The sequence below is a fragment of the Tenrec ecaudatus genome, chromosome 11 (genome assembly GCF_050624435.1).
Source record: "Tenrec ecaudatus isolate mTenEca1 chromosome 11, mTenEca1.hap1, whole genome shotgun sequence".
NCBI classification, from domain to species: Eukaryota; Metazoa; Chordata; class Mammalia; order Afrosoricida; family Tenrecidae; genus Tenrec; species Tenrec ecaudatus.
In genome coordinates this window covers 67,799,590-67,817,596 of record NC_134540.1, presented here as the reverse complement: position 1 = coordinate 67,817,596, position 18,007 = coordinate 67,799,590, and the positions used below count along the sequence as shown (strand labels likewise).

The 18,007-nt window shown below is 42.6% G+C and overlaps 1 protein-coding gene across 1 annotated transcript in view; it reads left to right on the top strand.

Annotated features, from left to right (window-relative positions):
• Positions 1–10,943: 10,943 nt before the first annotated feature.
• Positions 10,944–18,007, top strand: part of ZC3H6 (zinc finger CCCH-type containing 6) — a 75,321-nt gene continuing 68,257 nt past the window's right edge. The window contains exon 1 of the mRNA XM_075563133.1: positions 10,944–11,370. Within this exon, the coding sequence (XP_075419248.1) occupies positions 11,339–11,370 (32 nt within the window). The 5' untranslated portion in view covers positions 10,944–11,338. The remainder of the gene's footprint in view (positions 11,371–18,007) is intronic.

Sequence of the window (18,007 nt, the reverse complement as noted above, 5' to 3'; positions counted from 1 at the left end):
GCATCCTCTTTTTTACTCATGTTAAAAACCTAAATTTTTAAAAATGATATTATAAGCTATTATATACATATTGCTTAAAAACACAGCAAGTAGGTACATAATTACATGAATGTATTTTATTGTTAGTTTATAAATTAAATTAATTTGATTGTTATAAAGTAACTATATATTTTTAATTATTTTAATTTTAATCCTATATTTCTTTCTAAATAATAATACTAACTTGTAATATTTTTTTCTCTGAGTTTACCGTAACGTGAATCTTAAGTGTCACTTTCAAGGCCGGCACTAGACTTTTGCCGCCAGTATAAAATATAAATAATACGAGTACTGTCTGCTAAATTCAAGAAAATTTACGTATTTATGAAATAAATAAATTACTTACCTAAATTATCTGAATAGCTGATTTGTTGACATCACTTGTTTAACCAGCACTAGCACGCAGTATGATGTGTATAATCTGAGAGACAGTTACAAAATGTTTTCGTTGTTACCAATGCCAAAAAATGCTATTGTTCATTAAGTCCAAACAGTGGTGCTCGAATTCTAACAACTAACAGTGCGAACTTTGATAAGCATAATCAGTTCTCAACAATTATTTATTATTAAAGTTTAACATTATAAAATTAACAAAAATAATATAAAACTCATATCCTGGCAAAATAGCCAAATGGCAGCCGAAAAACGTATATTCCCTTGCTGTTCTCCCGCTGTTCCCTAGCTTATCGTGCATTCTTTCCAAAAATCGGACTTTTTTTAAAAACGCGCAAGACGCAGGACACATAGTTAAAACTCGGGACTCTCCCGCCCAAAGCGGGAAGTCTGGTCACCTTAAGTTAGTAGTGTCTTTAAATTTAGCACTCTTAGAATCTCCTTTCTTCACTTTGGTGAAAACTTCTTTGCAGACTAGAATGGTTCTAAGGAGTGATTGCAATAGCATGTTTTCAGCCATTAACTCTTTAGAATCCTTTGCTACCTGCGGTAGTCTGTAAGGAGTTGGCCGGGCAAGATCTCTAAAACCCACAGAGGCAGTTCTACTTTGTTCTATGGTGTCATTCAGAATCGGTATCCAGGGCCAAGAATGAGAGTGGGGGGGGGGGGGGAAGGTGGGGGAGGAAAGGAGAACCAATCACAATGATCTACATAGAATCCCCTCCCTGGGGGAAGGACAACAGAAAAGTGGGTGAAGGGAGACATCGGATATTGTAAGACATGGAAAAATAATAATAATTTATAAATTACCAAGGGTTCGTGAGGGAGGGTGGGGGAGGAAGGGGCAAAAGTGAGCTGATACCAAAGACTCAAGTAGAAAGAAAATGTTTTGAGAATGATAATGGCAACAAATGTGCAGATTTTCTTGACACAATGGATGTACATAGGATTGTGATAAGAGTTATAGGAACCCCCCAATAAAATGCTTTTTTAAAGAAATTCGGAGTTGACGATATCAGTGTGTTTGAGTTTACAACTTATAAAATAGGTTCTATTCTACAATTTTCACATGGTGGGGAGAAAAAGTGCAGACAGGTTATGTAACTTGTAGGGTCTCTACAATTTAATACCATTAAATACTCAGCTTAAGAGGGAAAGCCCACTAAACAGTACCAAATGCCAAAAGATTTCTAAAGAGGAAAATAGCATAGCAATTGGGAAGGCCTTTGGAGGAATTTCATAGAAGAGATGAAGTTGCTGGAAAAGGAGTGTTCCAAGTGGAAAGAAACCCACATGGAAGTAACACACCAACCAGTGTGATCACAAGGTATCAATGAGATCAGGTATCAGGCATCAGAAGACTCTGAGACCTGAAACAAACAACCAGTTGGATGTGACCCCACTTGGACTCTGAGACCCCAATGCTGTATCTTGTAATAGCTGGGCACCATCAGCTTTCGTCACCACATTAGCTTATGTACCTATTTTGCCTTCAGCAACTGTGGTAGACTGTAACTATCTTTGGGAGTAGAACGCTTACTTTTTCTTCTGTGGAGCAGCTGGTGGTTTTGAACTATTGACCTTGCAGTAAGTAGCCCAACATATAACCACTAAGCCACCAGAGCTCCTAGTATGGTTTGGATCAGGCACAACTTAGTCCTCAAAATGACATCTTTGCTCTTTAACATATTAAGAGCTCTTGTGCAGATTTTCCCAGTGTGATACATCATTTGATTTCTTCACTGCTGCTTCACTGAGCATTGATTGTTGATCCAAATGAATGATATCCTTGATAATTTCAAATTTTTATCCGTTTATTATGAGGTTGATTATTGACCCAGTTGTGAGATTTTTATTTTCTTTATGGTGAGTTGTAATCTAGACTGAATACTGTAGTTTTTTATTTCATCAATAAGTGATTCAACTTCTCTTAGTTTCAGCAAGCAAGACTGTATCATCTGCATATAGCAGATTGTTAATGGGTCCTTCCTTCAATCTTAATATTACATTTTTTGTTCATATAGTTCAGCTTCTAGGATTATTTGCTCAACATACAAGTTGAATAAACATGGTGAAAGGATACAGCCCTGATGCACCTGTTTCCTGGCTTTAAATCACACCGCGTTCCCTTGTTCTGTTTGAAGGACTGCCTCTTGGTCTGTGAGTAGGTTCCACGTGCAGTTAACCGCCTGGGGATTCCCATTTTTTGCAATGTTCTCCATAGTTTTTTATGATCCACACAGTCAAATGCCTTTACATAGTAATGAAACACAAGTAAACATCTTTCTGGTACTCTCTGTTCTCAGCCAAGATCCATCTGGTGTTGGCAATGGTATTCTTTGTCGAATGTCTTCTTGTGAATCCCACTTGCATTTCTCACAGCTCCCTATTGATAGATACACTGCTGCTGCCATTTTAAAATTAGTCTCAGCAAATTTTTTCTTGTTTGTGAGATATTAATAATATTATATGATAATCCCCACATTCTATTGGGTCTCCTTTCTTTGGAACGGGATCTCTTCCAGTTGGCTTGTCAGATGGCTGTCTTCTAAATTTCTTGGCATAGACAAGTGGGTGCTTCTGGGACTGCATCAGCTTGTGGAAACATTTCAACTGGCATTCCGTCAGCTCCTGGAGTCTTATTTTTCTCTCATGTCCTCACTGCAGCTTGGACTTATTCACTTCCATACCACTGGTTCTTGATGATAAGCTGCCGCTGGAAACGGTTAAAGGTTGACCACGTCTTTTTGGCACAGTGACTCTGTACAGTCCTTCCATCTTCTTTTGCTGCTTCCAGCTAGGGCTGCAACTGAGACTTCAAGAGGCTACTCCAACTCCTATTATGCCAGCTGTTTCATAATGATAGAAACATTATTCATTCATTGTTGCTTAGCACATTCCCTTTAAAACTGAAAATATTTATTGTCCTACATTGTATGTGTTCAGGAATTCCGGAGCTGCTTAGTTGGATGGTTCTGTCCTGAAACCGCTCATAAAATTGCAGGAAGATGTCTACTGGCACAGCAGTCCTTGGAAGGCTTGGCTACAATGAGAAGATGCAGTAGAGCAACGTCCTCCAGGATGTCCTATACGCTGTGCACCACCAATCAACATGTTGCAGTCACAGCTGAGACTCATGGGCCTGGGAAATCAGGAATGAAAGGAGGAGCGGCTTCTCTCATTATTCCTAGTGAAATGTGAGCTTCTCCTCCTCACCTTTGGGCTCCACGCATCTGCAGGGGGTTCACCACTTCTCACTCCTTCTCACTGTCACTGTGGAGACTCCAACTCTCAGCGACCCCACAGGACAGAGTGGATTTCCAAGACGGTAGCGCTTTACTGGAGTAGAAAGCCTGGTTTCTCTCCCACGCTGTGTCCAGGGATTTTGAACTGTCACCCTGTGGCTAGCAGCCCAATACATAACCCACTACGCCAACAGGGCTCCTTCACTGATATATGCTGTTATAAAAAAGTATTGCTACAAAATCATAGAAGCTTTTAGTAAACGAAAATGTCAAGCTATTGTTTCTTATATAATTATGTATATATATATTTTTCTTTTCTTTTATTCTTCTACCATCTGGCAAAAGACAGTTGATAATAGTTGATGTCATCTTTCATTATTTATGTTACTGGATATAAAAGGAGTAATGTGACTCAGAACAAGGAACAACATCATCCCTAGATGGAGCTGGGCTGGTTTGTTTTGTTTTGATTTTTGGTCATTCGGCAGCGGAGTGGGTAGGCCATTCCTGTGTTTTGATCTGAGCTTCAGATATTACTTTGCTATTGGCTTTTCCGGGAAGTTGAGTATGGTTTAAAGAGGAATGTATGGGTATCAAATTGTTAAAAGTCTTTATAAAGTATCCCTTTGACTAGCATGTATCAAAGAACTTTAAATTGTATCAATTTGACTAGCCTGAACTCTCTTTCCCAGAATTCCTATTCTTGCATGTTTCCAGTTAGGCTTGGCGATAAGAGAGATTTTGCACATTTGGAAGGTGGAGGTGAAGCAGCAGCCATATGGTTTTTATATGCAAAAGATCAGTGAAGGGGCCGTAGACACTGTTACAATTCATGTATGTTCTCATTTATCTGCCGGTTCATGTGTTGGCAAGAGGAAACAACCAGGCCCACAACTGCTGCACCTTTCTCAGCTCTACCTTCTGCTTCTCCAAATTCTGGTTCTGGTATTTGTATAATTTCAGGTAAAAGAACAAAGGATTCTACAGAATTTTGCAGAATTGCAGGATTCCACAGAATCATAGGTGGAGGTAATGAGAAATTAAGACAAAAACATTGATTCCAATGTTTCCTCATTCTGCCCTACTTTACATCCAATTTCTCTTCTAGAATAAATCTAACATTTTAGCATCAGGAAATAACATAATAGAGCATCTTTAAATGAGCGCTCACAAGTTATATGGGTAAACCCAGTAAAGCTATTTACCTACATACTATCTACCCACGCATGCTGGCAATTCTGCTACTCAAGTTGTAATTTCGTTTCCTTCCATCATGTAATTTAATGTGATCTAATTATGAATAAGGTAAGGTCCTATGAGTGAACTGCTAAAAGTTAATCAAAAATGGAATGGAAAGATAATGGAATTTTCCCACAAAGTTTTTGACATCCCCTCATACCAGTGTAGGGTGGGTCTTAAACCTAATCACTTCTGAGTTATACAAGAAGCCAGTTAGAAACAGATGCACATGTAAATAGGGTAACGACATACAAGTCCAGGAAACGAGGAATGCGTGGGGCTCACCACGAAGTACGAATAGACACAGCTGAGACCCCGATCTGAACGTCCCGCCCCCAACAGTATGAGAAAATAAAATGTCTGTTCTTTAAAGTCACCCCCATGTGGCTTTGTGATTACAGGAGCATTCGGTAATTATGATACAGATGAAAACAAAAATATCAATGTTCCCTTTACCACCCAGTCTTATGGCACAATATTAAAAATATGCAGCCCAGAATTATTTAGCGCACAGAGACCTGGGAAGAAAACTCTCAAATTACATTGGAAAAGACAATCACAAATGCCATGTTGGAGTCAAACGTTGGAATTCCCTAACCATGAATTGGAAAAAGCTATTGGAAACATTATAGGAAACACAGAAACCATTTTAAAGAATTGGAAAATAGATCATCTAAGCAAATATAAAAATATAAAGAAAGTCTATCTGGAAATTTTGGAAATGAAACATATAAGAACTGAAATTGAAAACTCACTGAATGGTCTCAGTAGTAGAAGAAATATGACAGTGAACTTGAAGATAAACCAGTAAGAATTATCCAATCTGTACAGCAGAGGAAAAAGATTCAAAACAAAACAGAGCAGAACCTCGGGGACTTGTGGATCAATACCAACAATCTAACCTGTGTTCTACCGGAGTTACAAAAGCAAAGGACAGAGTGTGAGACACACACACACGAAGTCTAAAGAAACAGGTATGAAGGTTGCTTTACGAAAGTTATGGAAAAATCATCAAAGCCCACTTGGGAGCTCAGGACCATAGTCTCACAGACAACAAGGTCAATGGCATGACATAGTTTATAAAGGCAATTTTCTACATCCTTCTTTGGTTAGTAACAGCGGGAGTCTTAAAAGGCTGTGAGCAGCCATCTGAGACACAAGATTTGACCATCCCTGGCATACAAAGCAATGGAGAGGGAAGAAATTCAAAGATCGAAGGGAAAAGTGATCCAAAGCATCTTGTGAACCCCAGCCTCCACAACCCTGAGGCCGGGATAACTAGATGGTGCCGGGCTACTCCTGTTGACAGCTCTAAAAGGGATCACAGCAAGTCCTGGATACAGTGAACGAAAATGTAATAAACAACTCAAAATCATTAAAAAGGCCAGGCTTACTGGTTTGATAGAGACTGCTTTGACATGATAGAACTCCCGACACTGTGGCCCTTAGCCATCTTTCGGGTTTAAATTGAATTCGCCTTTGTAGCACAACGTTCAGCCACTTGCTAGACCCTTAACATGAACAATGCATCAGGGAGGCACTTCTTAGAATAATCAACCACACTGTTGAGGTTCTTGTCCAACTTTATTTGCAATTTAAATCAAGCAGACACTGCATGCAAGAAACCAAAAGGGATTTTCTTGCCTGCGCAATTACACAGCAGCGTGAGATCCTCTGAGCCCAAACCTCCAGACCCCAGATTTGGGTGCACCTCGGTATTTTATCCCTTTAGACTTTTGGGGTTCTGACTTCTTCCTGCCTCTCTCCCCCTCTCACCCACCTGTGCCCACAAACAGAAGTCCAGCCGGTGAGTCGTGCTCTTCTGGAGGTTTTCTCGTTGGACCACGTGCTTGGGGAGGACAGGGGTCAGATAATGTGTTCCTTTCCGATGATTCTGGATCCAGGATTAACTGGACACTGACATAGGGACTGCACGTGCATTAGGGACTGATTCAAGCTGGAAGGAGTCTGGGGGCCTTGGTTTTTGCAGGAGGGTCTGGCGATGGAATTCCAAGGACCAGAATATACAAGATGGAAGATTTCGATAATAGAAGAGCGTAACCTACCAAACGGGGAACCGTAAAAAGGGATATCGTTGTAAGTGTTCAATACTAGACGAAGAGGGCAATAGTTGCCCTGGGCTAGCGAGGAAGGCCCTCAAGGAGATGGACGGACACTGTGGCTGCAGCGATGGGCTCCGTCCGGCACAGGAACGAGTGGGAGGCTGGGGCAGGGCTGGGCAGTGCTTTGCTGTCGTGCACAGGGCTGCTCTGGGTTGGAAAGGACTGGATCGAGACTAACAACAATAACAATATGCATGCCACATAGTTCAGCTTCTACTTTAAAGTTCACTAATGCCTTTGGCGATACTTGGGCTTGTTCCTTGAATACCATCAGGTCAGGTCATATGCTACCTGTGGAAACAGTTGGATGTCAACCAATTTTTTTTTTGTACAGTGACTGTATTCAAATCTGTCTTGGGAGAATTACAGTCCAACTGCTCGGTAGAGTTGAGACTTAGTCTTACATACTTGCACGCTTTAGACTCCTGACAAGGAGAAACTAGTCCCTGGAAAAGAACTTCCTGGTGGTAAAACGGGGGCAGTGAAAAAGAGGAAGTCCCTCTATGGCACCTAACAACAATGTATCATCTGCTGCCCTCAAATGTTCCTGGGAAATCCAGAGAAACCAAGATGATGAATGTGTTCTTTTATGCCACTAAGTTTGTAATACTTTGTTAAGCAATCTGCGTGTGTGTGTGTGTATGTGTGTGTGTGTGTGTGTGTGGTGTTACTATGTGCAAAAGAGAAGCTATACTTTCTTATGTAAAAAAATAATACACGACTTTGTTGATTTGTGCAAAAAGAAAACATTGTTATTGTTACAGGTGCTGCTGAGTTGATTTCAACTCATCGTGACCCCATCTGAAACAGAATGAAACACTGCCTGGTCCTGCTCTGTCCTCCCAATTGTTGCAATGTTTGAGCCCATTGTTGCAGCCACTGTGTCCATCCATCTTGTCAAGGGCCTTGCTCTTGTTCACGGCCCCACTACTTTACCACGCGTGATGGCCTTCTCCAGGGACTGGTCTCTCGTGACAATATGTCAAAAATAGTCTCACCATCGTCACTTCTATGGAGTATTCTGGCTGTAACCTTTCCATACAGATGTGTTCATTTTCCTGTCTAGCTTTCTCATGCGTGTAAGGCAATTAAGAAACCATGACTCAGGTTGAGCACACTTCCACGTCTCTCCCTGCCAAAGTGACAACGTTGCTTTTTAACATGTACAAGAGGTCTTTTGCAGATTTGCCCAATGCAACACGTAGTTTAATTTGTGTACTGCTGCTTCCGTGGGCATTCATTGTTCCTTCACGTAAACTAAACACTTGACAACTTCAGTATTTCCTCCATTTATAATGATGTCCCTTGTTGGTTCAGTTGTGAAATTATTGAGCAATATCATTAATGTCACACACAAACAATGTTTTGCTGAAGGTAATTTTTCAATGGTACACCTGCCAGAAAGGCAAGTCCGATCCAGAAGAGGATCAGAGAGACCATTAATATGGCATGGAGTCATTGTGAGTCGGAAGCCACTCAATGGTAGGAGGGCGCGAGTATTATTAAATCAGGAGCCAGGTGGGCCGGGGGTTATCTGTAGAGCTGCTAACTACACGGCCCACAGTTTGAGCCCACCTGCCAACCAGTTGGAGAGTGATGAGCCCATCTGTGCCCATAAAGCGTTACAGTCTCAGAAACTCCATGGGCAGTGGCAGTTCTGCCCTGGCCTGCAAAGGCAGGGCTGATGGCAGTGGGAACTCCTAAATCAGTCACGTTAATAAGATGCGAGGAACTTTCCTTCAGAGCTAATAAATGAACAAACAAACTCACTGCCATGCAATGGATTCTGACACGTAGAAGCCTTTTGATACAAGTTAGAACTGCTCTTACGTGTTTCCCAGACTGTAACTTTCTCACCCACTGCCACTGAGTTCATTCTGACTCATAGTGACCTGGTAGGACAGAGCAGAACTGTTCTTTTGAGTTTTTAAGCCTGTAACTCTTTACCAAAATCTAAAGACTCACTTGTCTCCTGTAGAGCTGCTGGGGATTTCAAACTGCTGACCTTGCAGGGCTCCATTAACCTATTATTATATAGTAAATATTCAAAAATTTAAGCTTGTGATTAAAGATAATTTCTGAAGGCCACATCATTAGATAAGAATGCAGTTATTTATAAAATATTTAGAATTTTACATTCGATTCAATGTTTTTACACAACTTGATTATTTGTCTTAATCGCTATTTTATTTATACCATTAAAAGCACTGCTGAAGAACTAGGGAATCAAAATCAACAACGAGGAGGACGTAGAGATCTTGGGGGGGTTGGAGCAACAGCAATCTGGCTGAGAGGAATTACTAAGGGGCAGAAGAAGGGTGAGCATGGCGGAGCAGGAGGAAGGTAAAAGTAAACAGAGGAAAGATCTAGGAAGCAAAGCTATGGCTAGAGGTATAAACATAGGTGTGTACATATGTAAATATATCAATTCATAAAAATAGAGGTATTGGCCTATGTACATATATTTATATGGCAATACATTGAGGTAATGGATGGACTCTGGGCCTCTGCTCAAGCCCTCCCTCAATGTAAGAACACTTTGTTCTAACAACCTGGCATTCTGTGATGCTCACCCTCCCAGCACAATCGCTGAAGACAAAATGGGTGCACAAGCAAATGTGAAGGAAGCTGTTGGTGTCCAGCTAGCAAAAGATACAGCATCTGGGGTCTTAAAGGCTTGAAGTTAAACAAGTGGCCATTTAACAGAGAAGCATCAAGCCCACACGGAAGAAGCACACCAGCCTGTGTGATCATGAGGTGTCCATGGAATCAGGTAATAGTCACCAGATGTCCCAAGACAAACAAAAAAACATCTTGCTGAGAATTGTGGAGGGATGTCAGAGAAGTGACCCAAAGCTCATCTGTAACCAATGGGACATCCTCTCACAGAAGGGTCACAGGAAGGGATTGAGTCAACCAGGGTGCAATATAGCACAGACGAAACACACAGTATTCCTCTGGCTCCTTGAGGCTTCCGCACCCCCACACTATCATGACCCCAGTGCTGCCTTTCAGTTCTGGCCAGACTGGAGCATGTGCACTAGTACAGATAAGAGATCATGACTCCACCCAAGGAATCCAGGTCAGACAACCCGCCAGGAACAGGCATGGGAGTGGCCACCCCAGGAGGGTGGGGGGAAGGTGCCGGAGGAAGGGGGAACTTTTCTGCAATGAGCAATGCATACCCCCCTCCCCAGACCAAGAGCAGAAACCGTGGGGAAGGGAGACAGTGGTTGGTGTAAGATATGAACATAATTGATAATTTATCAAGGAGTCACGAGGATGGCGGGGGGCCGGGGGGGGGGGGGGGAGGGGAAAAAAGAGGAACTGGAACCAAGGTCTCAAACACAGAGAAAACGTTTATAAAATAATGATGGCAACCTATGCACAAATATGCTTGATTCAACTGATGTGCGGATTGTTTTTAAGACCTTTAAGAGCTCCCAGTAAAATGATCTTTAAAAAAAACAAAAAGAAAGCACTGAAAGATACGGTATTGGCCAACCTCAACGCTATTTCCCCAGGGGGGTTAAAAAAAGAACACAAGATCTTGGGTTCTAAAGAGTCGGCAGCGGCTCGCGGTGCCCGAGCGCGTGTGCGCAGGGTTTCGGGGCTTCCCGTGAAGGGAGGCGCGGGCCCGGCGGCGCGAGCCCCGTGGACGGCCTCCCCCGCCCGCAGCCCCCGCGGGCACCGCCCGGCCGCGTCTCCCGCCGCCTGGCCGCCACCGGGAGGCGCCTCCGCCGCGGCGCGGGGAGCGCGTAAGCCCCGCCCCTCGCGGTGACGGACGGGCCCTCTCCTCCAATGCGCAACGCGCGCCGTCCCGGCGGGCTGAGCCAGGGCCGCGGCTCGCGGAGGAATCTCTCTCGCCCTTTAGTCCCGGGCGAAGTGTTGCGGCCGGCGCCATTTTGCCGAGCCTTCGGTCTGGGGTGCCGCCTTGTTGGTGAGGAGAAATCACCGTTACGGCCACTGTCCAAATCCCCGCGTCGCCGCCCGCCGCCCGCCCGCTCCCAAGCCTCAGCCACCGGCGGCGAATAGAGACTAACGCGGCAGCGCCGGCAGCGCGGGCCCCGTTGCCCAGTGTTTGCAGTTAGAGCCCCATCTCTCTGGCGTGGTTGTTAATAGACTGGAAAGTCTGTGTCTGTGTCGCTCACTAGTAACCGTGAGTTTTTACCACTTCGTCACCTCTCGGCGGCGGCCGGGAGCAGGTGCCCGCAGGCGGCGCAGGGATCCCCCCGCGCCCCGCCGCCGCCGCCGGCCTCGCAGACCTGCCCTCCAGCCCCGCCCCGTTCTTGACCAAACATGACAGACTCTGAACACGCAGGGCACGACAGGTCGGGAATCCTTCTTGTCTGTCTTTCTGTCGGATGAGAGGAGGGGGCCGGGCGGCGGGAGCGGGCCGGGGCCGGGCGCCTCCTGCATGACTCGGACGTCTCTGGGTGGCTCCATCACTGCCATGACGTGCGCCCCGCTGGAAAACCCCCGGATCGCGGCCGCGCGCGAGGGCGGCCTGGCCGCGCCCGCTCCCCGCGCCGCCCGCGCCGAGCCGGGGTCCCTGCCCGACGTTTCCCGTCGGCCCCGCCCCCGGCCGGGCACGTGCGAGCCCCCCGCCCCCGGGCCGGGGCGGCGCGGGCTCGGCTCCGGCTGCGGCTCCGGCTCGGGCTCGGGCTCCGGCCGGCACCGGGCTGCGGTCCAGCGCTGGCCTTCGAGGCCGGCTCTGCGGGCGGAGGGCCGGCGCTCGCGAGCCCGAAGTCCAGCCCAAACCGTGAGCCTCTGGCGGTTTGCGATCTGACGACTGCCCTCGCCACTCCTAAAAATAAACACGTTGGGTCGGTAGGGAAATTCGCAGCAACCCCCAAAGGCCACGCGTGACCCCATGGGATTTGAAATGAATTGTAAGGTTCAAGTTAGGGGAGCAGGGAGAGGGGGGGGGAAACAAAACAGTTAGGCTTTGCAAACATTTCTGTAGCATCTTTTTTTCCTAAAGTAAAAACCAAGGATTACTCTAGCCAGCAGATCTTCAAGATACTGTCACTTGAACATTTAACTGATTTTTTTTTTAATCTTTCTCTTTCTACTTTGCCTTCAGGCCCACTTCTTAATTCCTCGTAAGCCATGTTTGGATCCGTGTGAATAGCTCACTTAAGTTTTGTTAGGTCTCTAGTTGACATTGAGAATCTAAATGGCAGATCTGCGGTAGTTTGATCTGTAAAATGGGAGGATTTTTGTCCGTTGAAAGAGACCTGGGTGGGGCAAAAGTCAGCTGTTGTGAACTTCCCCAGAAGCACACAAGATAAGCTTGCCTCCAGTTAGAGTGGACAGAGGGAACACGGAGCTTGTTATTCACGAAAATGACAGGAACAAAACACATTTAACCTTGTTCTCATTTAAGTATTAATTTCAGAATCTAGAACCCTTAAAATTGCTTGTGAACAGAGGTCATTAAAAGCGTACATTGTTCTGACAGTGTACAAATTGCTAAAGTTTTAACTCTGGAGAAATGTAATCTGCCTCTCGGTAAACCATTCCAAACACTTTTTAAATTCTGGAAGCAAAAAATTACAACCAACTGAAGTTTGCGATATTTAAATAGCTGGCAACTACTGAAATTATAAAAGATTCCCAGGGGGGAAAAAAAAGTAGATTCCCTTGAAGGTTAGTCAATTTATGTAATAATCTTAAGAAAATTAACCCAATCTTAAGAAATTATGGATACATAAATGTTTGTGCTTTTAAAATACCTTGTTATGAAATATTTTTGAATAGATTAATACCTTAGATATCCCATTCAAAATATTCATGGACAGATCACAAATTTGGGCAGAGCAGCTAAAGTGCATTCTTTTGGATGGGGAAGGAAAACCTGTACTTACCTGTTCTGAGAGTGATAGTATTTTATGGAAGAAGAAAGTGTCACCAAATATAGATAACAAAATAATTTTACTAGTGAGAAACTGAGGCCAGTCTTTAAAGAAATTAAAAAGAATTTATTAAAAAATAATTACTTGTGCAATAGATGGAACAGTTGAATGGCAGGAATGCTAGATTAAGTAGTGGTAATCTAGACTATCTCACATTAGGACTAAGAAAATGTTTTCTGGTTATTTCTGAAACAAAAAGGTTAGCTCAATTTTAATTACTCAAGAGGCAAGAAGTGGGTGTTCTTTTTTTAGACTTTATTGTCAACCTACAGGACAAACAGGGGTCATCAAGAAACAAAGTGAGCTCGAGCCAGGAGAAACGGCCCTAACTCCAATTTTGCTGCCTCTCCAAGAGTTCTCAAGTGGCTCTCAGCCATCTCTGAAGAGTTTAAAAAAATACTGATGCCATTTCCATTGATGAGGGCAAATCTAAGGAGTGCTGGTGGTGTAGTGGGTTACATGTTGGGCAGTAACCTCAAAGTCAGCAGTTCAAGCCCACCACCTGCTGAGTGGAAGAAAGATGCTTTCTGTTCCAATAAAGATTTACAGCCTCAAACCAAAGGGTCCCTCTGTCCTGTTGCTGAGTCAGAGTTACAGTCTGGGAGACCCATAGGGGCAATTCTATCCTATCCTATAGGATTGCCGTGACTCAGAATGTGATAGTGAGTTTGGTTTTAGGTAATCATACTATGTGTCAAATTGAGAACCAGTCTACTAGATCAAAGGAGTGCTGGTGGCACAGTGGTTAAAGTGCTCAGCAGCCAACTGAAAGGCCTGCCGTTTGAAGACTTGGCACATTTGCTCCCATCAAGATTGACAGCCTTGGAAAACCCCACGGGACTATTCTTTGTCCAGTAGGGTCACTCTAGGTACACTACATGGATGTTTCCTAATCTTAACTAAACTTCAGGATCATTTTGAGGAATACAGATCTTGCCCTGCCCAGAAGAACCAAATCAGAATCTTTAGGGGAGGAACCTGGTAATCTGTATGTTTAACAGATTCTTTTGAGTAATTAAAAAAAAAAAAGGAAATTGATTGATCTGTGGAATCCCCAAATAGTCTTTGCTTTTGTATTATACAATGGGCCATCAAAAGTCTATAGGAAAATTCCATAATCTTTCAGTTACATTTTTCTGTGAACCTTTTGAAGCCTCTGTGTCTTATTTTATACGGTAATAAGCCTATGAATTAAGTAGAGAAGAATATTCAGATAGTACTATAGGAATTCTGGTTTTGAAGAATTCAGGTTTTTGTTTCAAGACTATTCCTTTTTGAGAATTTGGAAAGTATTTTGTGAATGTAGGAAGAAAGTAAAATTTGTGATTTATATGTATAGCCCCCTTTGATTTTATGTAAATTAAAATATTATTAGTATGATTTACAGAAGAAAGATTTTAAATAGAAATAGAAATCCACAGGCTCTCTTTTCCCCTCCTATTTGAGAAATGTTTTCTTGTAACATGACCATTGTGCTAGATTTACTTGCCCAATAAAAACAAAACAGAACATTGAAAATATTCACTTTAAATTGTTTCAAGCCTAAAGCTAAAACATGATGTTGTGATAAATTATAATGTATGTGGGAAAACCATAAATAAATGTGCATATGTAGAATGTTAGTAGGCCTGCAGTCTATAGACCTGAATCCCATTTTTGAAAGGATTTTAGAAATAAATGAATTAGGAGTTAGGGGAAAATCAGTGAAAATGTTCATCTTTTTTTTCTGTTCTTTCTAATCTCTGAAACACAACTCCAGCTACCGAGTTTTACATTTCAGCTAGATGTTGACTCAATGAAAACAATTCACAAAGTACCCTGGAAGTTTAAATGCTGTGAGGCCCTGCTTTAGACACATGTGCAGTCAAGTTGCTGTCACTGGGCCGACACCGTCCTCACAGCCGTTCTTATATTTGAACCCATGACAGCCCATGTGTAAATCCATTTTGTCGAGGGTTTTCTTTTTCACTGAACTCTATACCAAGCAGGATATCCTTTTCCAGGGACCGATCCCTCCTGATGATAGGTTAAAGTATGTGAGAGAACGTTTTACCATTCTTGATTTTAAGAAGCTATACTTCTAAAACAAATTTGTTCACTCTTTGCCAGTCTAGGATATAATAAAATTTTAAAATCAATACTATAAAGGCAGCAATTCTTTTAACTTCCTTGTTAAGATCAAGCTTTTGCGGGCTTAAGTTAGATGCACCTTTGTCCTCAAAGTGACATCTTTCTCGTCAACATTTGAAAGAGGTCTTTTGCACAGATTCGTTCCATGCAGTGTGTATACAATTTGATTCTTCACTGCTGCCTCTGTGGGTGTTGATGTTGATCTGCAGCCAAGTAGAACTATATCATTGACAATGTCAATTTTTTTCTCTCTCTATCGTGTTACTTACTGATCCTGTTGTGAGGATTCCAACAGTAGAGTAACCAAAAAACAAAGCTCAGTGGTCATTGGTTCAAACTGAGACTATTTCTGTTAGGATTCAAGTCTTGGAAACCCAAAATGAGAGTTCTTCTCTGTCCTGTCAGAAGGTCACTATGAGTACAGTAGAGTAGGAGAGAGAAAGACCCAAGTGCCCATTATAAAGTTTTCTGAAATATTCTAAGAGTAAAGGGTTACAGGGCCTTCAGTGGGGGTGGGGGCGATAATTTTCACATGAACAATATAAGAACTTTCATTCTTCGTATAGTTAATTGTTAGGGAACATGGATCCTACTTTGCTTTGGTTTTATAAATAACTTTGCTACTTACTTTTCTCGCCTTTGCTTCCTTTGTATTGTAAAACAAGACAATGAAATTCTAACCAATCAGAATGGTACAAGTTTGCGCACCTCCTATCCAAAAGAGCCCTCATAGCACTGTCAGGTAATAGCCTGCTAATCACAAGGACAGCGGTCCACTCCCATCAGCCAGGCCGGGGGAGAAAGACTGGCTGCTTCTGTAATGTTAGCAGCCGTGAAGAGCCTACCTATGTGGGGTCATTAGACAGTGGGTTGGTTGGTTGATCACTCATCTAAATGGATGATAATGGAGAAGATGATTATGTTTTTGATTGTGATACTGTTTTCATTTTGTCCTCACATGCATCCCATGGAGGAGATAATCAAGATAGTACTACAAGAGCCATTGATTTGTCAGAGATCCCACCAATATAGCCTAGATAAGAACCTAAGTATGCAACTTAGGTTGGAGCCTAGGGGTGATACAGCCAGTTAACTTTCTGTGCCGAACCAAAAGGTTCAAGTCCACTCAGACCACAAAGGAAAGAACTGACAACATAACAAATCAGCCACTGGAAATACAATTATGTTCAGTTCTACCTATTCTGACCCACATTGTTGGAATTAACCATATGACAACTGGTTATGCAAACACTTAGGATATTATGTGCCTCCTTTGTTAAGTTTATACAAGGAAATAATGGAAATCTAATCTTTAGTTCTTGAGTAGTTTGGAATTGAGTATATTTTTGATAGAGCCTTGTATTCTACATAAGGCTTGAGTTCTGACCCTGGTCCTTTCTCCAACTTGAATATTTTTAATATAAGTTAATTGTACTAGATTTTCTTCAATCTCCCTTCTCACTTTAACAAATAGATATTTTAAATATAAAAACGCAAATAACTTTTAATGTTGAAACTATCAAAGTGAGTTTTTCTTTAGCAAATGTAAAAACTCAAGTTCTACATCAGGTTCAAATTTGATGTGGAAAGCACTTTGACTCTTAGGAAGACATTTACTTTTCCCAACTCCTCGTAGAAATTAAGGTTTCTCTGTATAAGTACAGTGTTCAGTTTTGGAGAAACACATTTAAAGAGAACATCAATGGACATGTTCTCCACTATTTTACAATCTAGTGGGAGAAATGGATTGCTAAATACATAGAGCACAAGCACTCTAGTAGAGGTAGGGACTGTGTGGCTGTGGCTTTAGGCAGTCCTCACAGAATAGCTAGGGCTCAAGGACTAGTAACAGTGGCCCAGCATGACTCTGCTTGGGAATGAAATGACACCTACTGGTAGGCATAGGGATGATGAAGTGTTAAGATGTGGGAAGTTGTGCATACTTGGGGGAGCCGGGGTAGAAACACTGTAGGATCTAGGAAGCCCATCAAAGGTGTCTGTGTAGGAGAATGATCAGATGCATTTACTGTAAGTTACCTGGGGTCTAGGAGGAAATGGACTATGAAAAGGAGGGTGAGTAGAAAGAAGTAAATTAGGGGAGCTTTTTGATCATTTTCATTAAATATTAAGCACCTAACAAAAATAAATCCTTAAAACTGAACCAGTGAGCAATATCACAGTAAACAGGAAAAAGATTAAAGCTGTCTAGGATTTCATTTCGGGAGGCCAGGTGGCTTACTTAGTAAGTTATACTCAAGGTGGACTGTTAATTTCAAGGTCAGCAACAGTAACATTAATTAGAACTCACCAACAGCTCCTTGGGAGAAAGATGATGCTTCTCCTTCCATGAAGATGTACAGTTTTGGAAACCCACAACGGGCAGTTCTACATGGTCCTGTAGGACTTCTGTGAGTTGAAATCACCATGATAGCATTGCGTTTGGTTTGGGAGGCTTTCATTTTACTTGGATCCATAATTGGCACTCATGGAAGCAGAAGTCAAGAAAGCAAATGATAGAATTCATTGGACAAGTCTGCTGCAAAAGACCTCTTTAAAATGATAAAGAGCAAATATGTCAGTTTGAGGACTAAGGTGCACCCAGCCCAAGCCACGTGCCTACAAAAACTGGACTAAGGACGAGTTGATGCCTTTGAATTATGGGGTTGGTAAAGAATAATAATTAACATACCAGTGACTGCCAGAAGAATGAACACATCTGTTTTGGAAGAAATCCAGCCAGAAATGTCCTTAGAAGCAAGGATGGCAAGATTTTGTCTCACATATTTAGGACTTGTTATTGGGGCGGGAGGGGGTGAAGTCTCTAGAGAAGGGCGTCATGCTTGGTAAAGTATAGGGTCAGTGTAAAGGAAGAAGCCCCTCAGTGAATTGACGCAGTTGCTGCAACAATGGGTTCAAACAG